This window comes from Mus musculus, chromosome Y (genome assembly GCF_000001635.26).
Source record: "Mus musculus strain C57BL/6J chromosome Y, GRCm38.p6 C57BL/6J".
NCBI classification, from domain to species: Eukaryota; Metazoa; Chordata; class Mammalia; order Rodentia; family Muridae; genus Mus; species Mus musculus.
In genome coordinates this window covers 2,588,578-2,599,853 of record NC_000087.7, presented here as the reverse complement: position 1 = coordinate 2,599,853, position 11,276 = coordinate 2,588,578, and the positions used below count along the sequence as shown (strand labels likewise).

At 30.9% G+C, this 11,276-nt stretch overlaps 1 protein-coding gene across 1 annotated transcript; it reads right to left on the bottom strand.

Annotated features, from left to right (window-relative positions):
- Positions 1-419: 419 nt before the first annotated feature.
- On the bottom strand, positions 420-755 carry H2al2c (H2A histone family member L2C). Its single transcript, NM_001177569.1, has one exon. The coding sequence runs from the start codon at positions 753-755 to the stop codon at positions 420-422; it is 336 nt and encodes a 111-aa protein (NP_001171040.1).
- Between the last annotated feature and the right edge of the window lie 10,521 nt (positions 756-11,276).

The window sequence follows — 11,276 nt, the reverse complement described above, 5'->3', positions numbered from 1 at the left end:
TGCCTGGGAGGCTGAAGCCAAATTCTTGGCCTTCCAGGGCCTTGTGGGCTCACAGATTATCAGGATAGCTTCTCTGCCCTCTACCTTAGCCAAACCGTCCCACTGCCACCGGGTCAAAAGTTCTTACAACATCACCACCTCCTCCCACCAAGACCACTGCCCACGTGGTCCCTATTAAAAATTTCCTCTGGAATTCAAATTCCCCACATTAACGACAACTTCAAACTCACCATCACCCTCCCGGGTGGTTCATAGCAACCTCTAGCTCAAAATGAAGAAACAAAAGGAGCCAGGATCAATGGGTTTGATTTAGATGCTTTTAATAGCATGTTTCATTAGCTCTGCCAGCTAGTAGGACACTGGGGCTGGGTGAGGGTGAAGGTGTGGTGAACCTCCAGACTCTTTAGTCCAAGGCATCATCAGTTGTCTTCAGGTTCTGGTGGCTCAAACACTGATGTGCCACCTTGTTTGAAGAGTTGGTGGAGCTGTTCCTTGTTCTGTACCACCTGACACACATGCTCAGGAGCTATGCGCTTCATGCCACTGGTGTGGGTTACCTCACCAGCCAGTCCAAGGATGTTGGGTGTTAAGTACTCGAGCACACCCACAAGGAATACAAGTGCAGAAGAGCTCAGGCGTCTAGAATAGATTCCCTCTCCAAGGAAACGATCTACACGGCTAACAGGAAATTGAAGCTCAGCTCTCTGGGAGTGGGTTATTTTCCATCTTCTTCGCCTTTGGCTTTTCCTGGCCATGATGCTTGTTTGGTGGGTTTTGCTCAGCTGGCCCTCTCTGTTGGCCCGGGCCTCTCCAAATAACCAAGCTTCTCACCCACCTATGAAGTTATCCTTGAGAGGACTTTGTTACAACATACTTTATGATATCACTGGTAGCCACTGTACTCTGGTGTTCAGTACAAAAATACCCATTTAGGAAACAGTTCACCTTACCTAATATGTCCTTTTTTATCTTTTCTCATTTTCATGTGTGTGAGTGCATGTTTGCATGTGCTCCTGTGTGGGCCACACATATAAAGGCCTGAGGGTGATATCTAGACTCACCCTTGATCAGTCTTCTCTCTTGTTTACTAAGATGAGATTTCTCATTCCATGCTAGAGATCACCAATATAGTCTTACTAGCCACCTTGCTAGGGAGATTCTGTCTTAGCCTCCCACAACTGGAATTGTAAGCAGGCCACCAAGCACACCTCTTTGGGAACTCTTTCTCTTTGATTTTTACAACCTGACAAGATCTATGTGTTCATGGTTTCTTCTTGATATGATGAAATTTTTCTAGATTTTAGAATCTGATTAGATAGGTTAACATTTATCAGGGCACAGCACTGTAAATTTATTAAAACTATTGAATTTGTTCTATGAATTAGACTGTACTTAAAGAAGGAAAGAAAGAAGGGAGGGAGGGAAAATATGAACCTTCCAGTTAAAATGGAGTGGGCTCCCATGATTTATAAGTCAAAGCCACAAAAGATGACAGTTTCACACTTGCAAGCAGTACCATGCTATAAGGAAGTCTAAACTCTTTCCACATGGAAAAGAGGTCCAAAAACATGTCAGCAAATCAGTCTTCAATGATTTAAAGCTCCCACATATTTGAGTCCCCTCAGCTGGTCTACACTAGAGTAAGTGAACTTTTCCTGTTTAGTTCTGGGCAAAAGTACAGATTTATAAACCCTCCTCACCCCCAAAAAAGTGTTATTTTAATTCACTGGGATTTTAGGTTAGCAAAAGGAACACAGACTCAGAACAAATGCACATATAAACTGATTTTTTTCCTGAATAAAAACTGTTTTGCTTCTCAGCTGGAACCCTAAATATAAGCAGAATTTTTTTAACAACAACAAAAACAAAACAAAACAAAACAAAACAAAACAAAACAAAACAAGCCATGCATACCTGCATCTTCCAGTAGTGATGGTCTGATCCAAGACAGTTATATACAGTTGTAGGGTTAGTGTGGGGCACAGCCTAGGAAAGCCTGTATCACTGATGCCCGGCTGAATGCAGAATGGTGGTTAAGCAGCTTGCCTTCTGTCTGGCCAACCTCTTTCTCAACCTCCTCTGAAAGGCCATCTTTTGGCATCTGTCATTTCTTAGTAATGCTCATATAAGGTTCTTCATTCTGTTTGGAATGACAGTAGATTCAAAAGACTTCACAACATCTAGAAACAAATCAATTATATATGTGTGTATATGTGCATGTACGTGGGTATATATTTATGTGCATGTGTGTGTGTATATGTATGTGTAAATGTATGTATATGCATGTCTGAGGTTGTGTCTCAGTATGGGAGTGCTCAGCTGTTGCTCCTGTGCCGTACCTGCCAGCCTGCTTTCTGCTGTGCTCCCTGCAGTGATGCCAAGGACTCCGGGCCCCCCTGAAATCATAAGCCCCTGATAAATGCTTCATACATGTATATGTATATATACCTATATGTGTATGTATATTTGTATAGATATACATGTATGTATAGGTATACATGTATGTATATGTTATATAGGCATACCTGTGTATGTGCGTATGTATGTGTGTGCATATATATGTGTGTGTGTGTATGTGTATGTATATAGGTATATATGTGTATGTATATGTATATATATGTATATATACATATACTCATTAATACATATATATATTAGTAAGTGTTCTCTGGAATCACAGAATTTATAGATAGTCTCTATATAATAAAGGAATTTATTGATGATTTACAGTCTGCAGTCCAATTCCCAAAAATGGTTCAGTAGTAGCTGTGAATGGAAGTCCAAGGATCTAACTGTTGTTCAGTCCCACACAGGCAAGCAGGCAAAAGAACTAGAGCAAGCCTCCCTTCTTCCAATGTGCTTATATGGTCTCCAGCAGAAAGTGTAGCCCAGATTAAAGTTTTGTGTGTGTGTGTGTGTGTGTGTGTGTGTGTGTGTGTGTGTGTGAGCTGCCACACCTTTAATCCCAGATAACCTTGAACTTGGAGATCTCTCTGTCTTAATCTTCTGGAATCCATAGCCATTAGGCCTCAAGATCTCCATTCCAAGATCCAGATCAGAAACTTCTTTCTCCCAGCCTCCAGATTAGGGTCACTGGTGAGCATTCCAATTCTGGATTATTAGTTCATTTCAAATGTAGTCAAGTTGACAACCAGGATTAGCTACTACAATATGTATATATGTATGTATGTGTTTATATGTATGTGTGTGTATATATATATATGCATGTCTATATATATGTATTATATATATATGTATTATATATATGTATATATACACACATGTATGTATATATATACATGTATATATGTGTGTGTGCATATGTATAGGTATATGTTATAAATATATGTATATATTTACATGTTTATGTGTACGTATATAAAGAATTTATATGTGTATGTGTATATATGTGTATATATTTATATGTATCTATCTATATATGTATGTTTATTTGTATGTGTATATGTAAGAGTAAGGGTATATATGTTTGTGTGTGTGTGTTTGTTTATATATATGTATATAAATAAGAATGTATATATCGTGTCAATTTTTAGAAGTTATATAAGCCCAAATGTGCGCACCCATGTCCTGCAGCACATGACATACACTAGTAGGAATTTTCCATAACATATGACCTTGGCGCTCTGCTTAGACCATCACGTGTGAAGCCTACATTAAGCCTTCACGTGTGAAGCATACATTAATTGGCCATGTTTCTGTACGATAATCTTTTATTCAGATACCTAAGTGTTTCTTTTCACACCTTAATGTACACCTTACATATGAGCCATATCTCATACCCCTAAAATCCCGGGTTCAACATCAAAATCTGGGGATGGAAGTCACATGTGAGTACATTGTCACCTAGGCTATGTATTTATGATTACATGCCTAGTTATTGTATAGAATAAATCCACATGCAATCTATCATTGTCACCTATACCGTGTATTTATATGTACATAAGTAGTGATTATAGAAATAACCTGTAATATACAATAATATAATAAACATTATAATATATAATATAGTAAGAAATTATGATATATAATAATGTAATAAATAATTTTTAAAAGGATTTTAGGGTTTTGTAGTGTTTTGGGTGTTTTTTTTTTAAAGCTTTAAATTTTTTATTTAGGGTTTTTTGGTTTTTAAGGTCTTTTTAGAGTCCTTGTTTTTATTTTAAGGATTTTGATTTTTTTAAGTGTTTTTGGCCATTTTTAAAATATAGAGTTGTTTTTTTTTCTTTTTTTTCTTTTTAGGGTTTTATAGTATTTTAGGCTATTTGTAGAGTTCTTGAGTTTTTCTTTAGAATTTTAGAGTTATTTTTAGGATTTTTGTTGATTTTTTTTAAAGCTTAAGGTTTTTTTTTTTAAGTTTTAGGGATTTTACAGGTTTTTTTTTAAGGTTATTTTTTTTAAGTCTTTGGGGGATATTTTTAGTTTCATGTTCTTTTTAGATTTTTTTAGATTTTTAAAGGATTTTAGGGTTTTGGGAGGGTTATTTTCTTAGTTTTTTTTAATAGTTGTTTTCACGGTTTTCTTGGCTTCTATAATTTTTCACAGTTTTAAGTATTTTTTAGGATTTTATGATTTTAAGGTTTTTTTAAAGGGTTTTTTTTTAACATTTTAGGGATTTAGAGATTTAGGGTCTTTTTTTAAGGTTTTACATAAAAGTGAGAGAGTTATTTTAAGGCTTGTTTTTTACGGTTTTAGGGTCTAAAGTTTTTATTCTTATTTTGCTTTTTTTTTTTTTTAGGGTTCTAGGTTTTTATATATATATATAAATTTAGGGTTTTTCGAGGATTTTAGTGGTTTGGTTTGTTTTGGTCTGTTTTGGTTTGCTGAATTTTGCTTTATTTTGCTTTGGTTTGTTTTTAGAGATTTAGGATTTCAGGGACTTTTTTAGGGTTCTAAGTGATTTTAGAGTTTTAGGATTTTTTAGGTTTATTTAAAAGTTTTAGAATTTTGTTTTTGGGTTTCAGTTTCTTAAGGTATTTTATTTAAGGTTTCTAGAGGTTTTTTAATAGAAATATTGGGTTTTATGGAGTTTTTTAAAAAGTGTTTTAAGCATTTTTTAATATTACGGGTTTTTTTAAGGATTTTTTAAAAAGGATTTTAAGGTTTTTTAGGGTTTTAGAATTTTTTAAAAAGGCTTCAGTGTTGTTTTTAGGGTTTTATGAAATTTTTAGCGTTTCAGTTTTTTGATTTTTGTTTTGTTTTTTGGTTTTGTTTTTAGTGTTTTAGTGTGTTTTTAGGGTTTTTAATGCTTTTTTTTTAGGTCTTTAGGGTTTTTGTGGGTTCTTAAAGGATATTAGTGTTATTTTTATATGTGTTAGTATTTTTTAGGGTATCATGGTTTCTTTTAAGGTTTTAGATTTTTTGACAGTTCTAGGTTTTTTTGTTTTGTTTTGTTTTGTTTTTCTCTGGATTTTGGGGTTTTTTTGTGTTTTGTTTTTGTTTTTGTTTTTTTGTTTTTTTGTTTTTTTGTTGTTTTGTTTTGTTTTTCGGTTTTAGGGCCTTAGGGATTTTTTTATGGTTTTTTTTCTAGGGTACATTTTAGGGTCCTTGAGAATTTTTTTAGGTTTTTAGGGTTTTTTTTTTTTTTTTTTTTTTTTTTTTGGTGTTTTAGGGTTATTTTAAGATTTTAAGATTTTAGTGTTGTTTGTTTAAGGATTTTATGGTGTTTTAGCATTGGCTTATTTTTTTTTTCTTTTTAAGAATTTTATGTTTTTTTAGGTTTTTTGGGGGATATTTTAGGCTTGAGAGTTTTGAAGTTTTATGATTTTTATAGGTTTCTAGAAGGTTTTTTTTTTTTAGTATTATAGGGTTTTTTTTTAGGTTTTAGGGGTTTTTTATTGTCTTTTTAGTGTTCTAGAGATTTATTTTATTATTTTAGTTTGTTTTAGGGTTTGGTTTTTTTAAAAAATATTTATTGTTCTTGAAGTTTTTTTTAATTTTAGGGTTTTTTTTAAAAAGGTTTTTTAAAGTTTTTATTAAGGATTTTATGGTTTTTTTTAAAGGGTTTTTTCATTTAAAAAATGATTTTAGGGTTTTCTCAGAGTTTTGTGTGATATTTTTAAGACCATAGGGTTTTTTTTTTTTAATTTTTATTTTTTATGGTCTTGTTAGGGTTCTTGAGAATTCATACAATTTTTGTGCTTTTTTTTAGGGTTTTAGAATTTTTTAAAGTTCTTTTTAAAGTTCTTGGGGTTTTTTGTTTTCTTTTTTTTTTGTTTGTTTTGTTTTGTTTTGTTTTTGTTTTTGTTTAAACTCATTAGGGCTCTTTTAGTGTTTGTTTAAAGATTTAAGGGTTTTTTAGAGTTTTTTTTAAGTTTTATGTTTCTTTGGGTTTTGGGCTTTTTTTTTTTTTTTTTAGTATTTTAGAGTTTTTAGGATTTTGGGGGTAGATTTTTGGACGCTTTAGGGTTTTTATTTAGGGATTTAGGTTGTTTGTTTGTTTGGTAGGTTGGTTGGTTTTTCAAAACAGGGTTTCTCTGTGTAGCCCTAGCTTTCTTGGAACTCACTCTATAGATCAGGCTGCCCTAGAACTCAGAAATTCGCCAGCTTCTGCCTTCCAAGTGTTGGGATTAATGGCATGGGCCACAATACCCAGCTTTAGGGTTTTAGGGTTTTTTATGATTTTAAAATTTTTTGTTTGGTGTGTGTGTGTGTGTGTGTGTGTGTGTGTGTGTGTGTGTGTGTGTTGTTTTAGGGTCTTAGGGTTTTTTGAGGTTTATTTTTTTGGGTTTTTAGATGTTTATTTTTAGGGTTTTCTCAGGTTCTTGATTTCTTCTAGAATTTTAAGGTATTTTAGAGTTTTTAAAGGATTTTATGATTTTTAGGTTTTGTGTATTTTGGGTTTTTTTTTAAGGCTTTAGGTTTTTTTTAGTGTTTTAGGGTCTTATTAGGGTTCTTGTGATTTTTTTTAGAATTTTAGAATTTTAGGCTTTTTTAGGGTTTCAGTATTCTTTTTAGTGTTTCAGGTTTTTATTTAGCGTTTTAGGGTTTTATAGGCATTTTTTAGAGGGTTTTAGGTTTTTGCAGGGTGGTTTCATGGTTTTGATGTATTTTTAGGGCTTAGAAAGGAATTTAAGAATTTTTTTAGGGTTTTAGGGTTTTTGGAGTTCTTTCTACTTTTCTAAAGTGGGTTTTTGTTTTTGTTTTGAGAGTTTTAAGGTTTTCTTTTTTCTTTTTTCTTTTTTTCTTAAACAGAGAAACCCGTCTCAAAAAAATAAAAAAAACCAGCAACAACAAAAACATACAAAACAAAACAAAAAAACCAAAAATAACAAAAACAAAACAACCCTAAAAGACCCTAAAATACCTTAAAATTCTAGAAGAAATCAAGAACCTTCAAAAACCCTAAAAATAAACCTCAAAAAACCCTAAGACCTTAATACACAAAAAACCCAAAAACTTTTTAAAACCAGAAAAAAACTAAAAACTCCCAAAAAACTTAAAACCCTAAAAAAAACCCTGAAACTCTACTAAACAGTACAGCCCTAAAAAAACCCCTAAAATCCTTTAAAAATAAACTATAAAATGCTAAAAATTAAAAAACCCTAATATCCGTAATAAACCCAATAAAAATCCTAAGACACAAAAAATGTAAATTCTAAAAAAAAAAAATATCCTGAAGAATTTTTTTAAAAAACCCATAAAACCCTAAAGCCCTAAATAATAAACCCTAAAGCTTTAAAAAAAAACAAAACAAAACAAAAACAAAAAAAAAACCAAAAAAAAACCACCAAAAACCCTACAAACCCCTAAAATCCTTTAAAAATTATTACATTATTATATATCATAATTTCTCAATGTATTATATATTATCATGTCTGTTATATTTTATTGTTTATTCCTGTACCGTATATTGGTTATTATATTAACTATTTGTTATTATACCTTATAATTTTTGTTATCATATTATTATATATGACATTTTATTACTGTACTGTACATTATTATTATAATCACTATGTATAGACATATAAATACACAGCATAGGTAACAATGCATAAATTACATATAGACTTTTACTACATATTAACTAAGCATATATAGATAGATACACAGCCTAAGTGACAATGTGTTCAAGCATGACTTCTATCCCCAGGTATGTACATTGAACCTGAGATTCCAGGGGCATAAGGTATTGCTCATATGTAATGTGTACATTAAGGTACAAAGAGAAACACTTAAGTATCTGAATAAAATATTATCATAAAGAAACATGGCCACTTAATGTATGCTTAACACGTGATATGTTAAAGTATGCATAATGTATGCTTATTTTATGCTTAAACATAACGGCTTAATGTATGCTTCAAACATGATGGACTACATAGAACGTCAAGGTCATATATTCTGTAAAATTCTTATTAATGTATGGCATGTGCTGCAGGACACAGGTGCGCACAGTAGGGCTTATATCACTTCTAAAAAAATGACATGAAATAGACATTCATATGCATATACATGCACACACACATGAACACGCAGAGATACACATACATACACATATATACATAGACTTACACATACACATGCATATGCATATACATATACACACAATCACACATACATAAATATACATATACATTTACCTATACGTATAAATATACATATACACACATATACATGTAGATACATATACATATATACATATATTTATACATACATATATACACATATGTGCATGCATACATATACGCATGCATATAAATATACATATACACTAAAAAGACTCAGGAAACCCTGAGACCATAAAAAAAAGAAAGAAAGAACCCTAAGGCCTTAAAAAAATCGCTAAAAAAGTTGAAAAATACTCTAAAATCATTTAAAAACCCTAAAACTATCCTAAAACCTTAAAAAAAAACTTAAAAGCCGTAGAAACCCTAAAAATCCTTAAAGAAACCTGAAAAGAGCAGTAAGAAGCTAAAAATTAATTAATTAATTAATTAATTAATTAATTAATTAAATAAAAATAAAATACTTAGTAAATATTTTCTAAAAAAAAAAACATAAAATTCTAAAAAAATAAAAAGCCAGAAGAACTCTAAAAAGACCCTAAAAAATTCTAAAGCCCTAAAAAAAAATTCTAAAACTACAAAACTCTAGAACCCTAAAAAGACCCTAAAATACCATATCCTCCCCACCTCCCCTCACCCTCCCCCCCCAAAAAAAACCTATTATGGCCTTTTAAAAAAAACACCAAAAACACTGGGGAAAAAAACAAACAAACAACCAAAAAATCAACCCACAAAATCATTTTAAAATCCTAAAAGTACCCTAAAAAGCTTTTTAAAACGTCCTAAAATCCTTAATCAAAAAAAAAACAAAACAAAACATAAAACCCAAAAAAACCCCTAAAATTCTAAAAAAAAAATCAAAAGCAGTAAAAAGACCCAAAGTAATCCTAAAACCCAAAAAACAAAAACCAAACAAACGAACAAACAAACAACAACCCAAAGCCTTTTCTTACTAAAGTATGGCTTGTGCTGCATGACACAGGTACACACAGTAGGGCTTATATCACGTCTAAAAAATGAAAAAAAATTCATACACATATACATGCATACATACACACAAATACATATATACACTTATATATACACATAAACATACATATATATGTACATACATAGACATATAGATACATATACAATACACACATACACATACATACATATATATACACATACGCCCACATATATATTTATATACATATATATGCATACATATACACATATACATATACATATACATACACATACACATACATATATACATATATACATATACATATACATCATACATATATACATATACATATACATCATATACATATACATATACATATACATATACATATACATATACATATACATATACATATACATATACATATACATATACATATACATATACATATACATATACATATACATATACATATACATATACATATACATATACATATACATATACATATACATATACATATACATATACATATACATATACATATACATATACATATACATATACATATACATATACATATACATATACATATACATATACATATACATATACATATACATATACATATACATATACATATACATATACATATACATATACATGCATGTATAACTATACAAATATACATACACATACACACACATATATATATATACATACATACACACACATACACAAACACACATACATATACATATATGACGAGATTATCAGGCTTAGGGTTTCACAGGGCCTGGAGTCAATGGCATCACTGCAGGGAGCACAGCAGAAAGCAGGCTGGCAGATGTGGCATAGGAGCGACAGCTGGGCACTCACATCCTGAAACACAACCTAAGACATGCATATACATACACTTACACATACATATACACACATATGCACATACACATATTCACATACATATACACATACACACATACATACAATTACACATACATATATATATACATATGCATACACATATATACATTTATACCTATATATACATACACATGCACACACGCATACACATGTACACATACTTATACATACATGCAAATATACATATACTTACACATACACATATACATATATGTACATATACATACACATATATATTCACATATACCTACACATATGTATATGTATAGATATACATATGTATCTATATACATAGTCATATATACACATTGTACAGACACTCACATACACATATACCTACACATATATGCATACATATAAACACACACACATATACATAGGAATACATATATATACACTTCCACATACATATAAAAAATTCAGACCCTAAATCTCCAAAAAACATAAAACTCTTAAAATAAAAACCTAAATAACCATAAAACCAAAATCCAAAAACGAACCAACCAAACAAACAAACAAACAAACAAAACTTCTTAAAAACCTTGTGAAGCGCTGAATAAAAGAGTAGAGGCCAACCCCCCCCCAAAAAAACTGAAGATTTAAAAAAACAAACAAACAAAAAACACTTAAGAACTCTACAATACTTTAAAATACCATAAACAAACTTTAAAACACTAAAAAAAAAACCCTAAAACCTTAAAAAAACTGAAATGCCCTAAAAAAAAAATCCCTAAAAACCCTAAAATGCTTTAAAAAAATAAACTAAAAGAAACTATAACTCTAAAATACCTTAAATTTCTATAAGACTCTAAAACCCTCAAAAAAACTAAGAAACCCTAAGACCCTAAAACACACACACACACACACACACA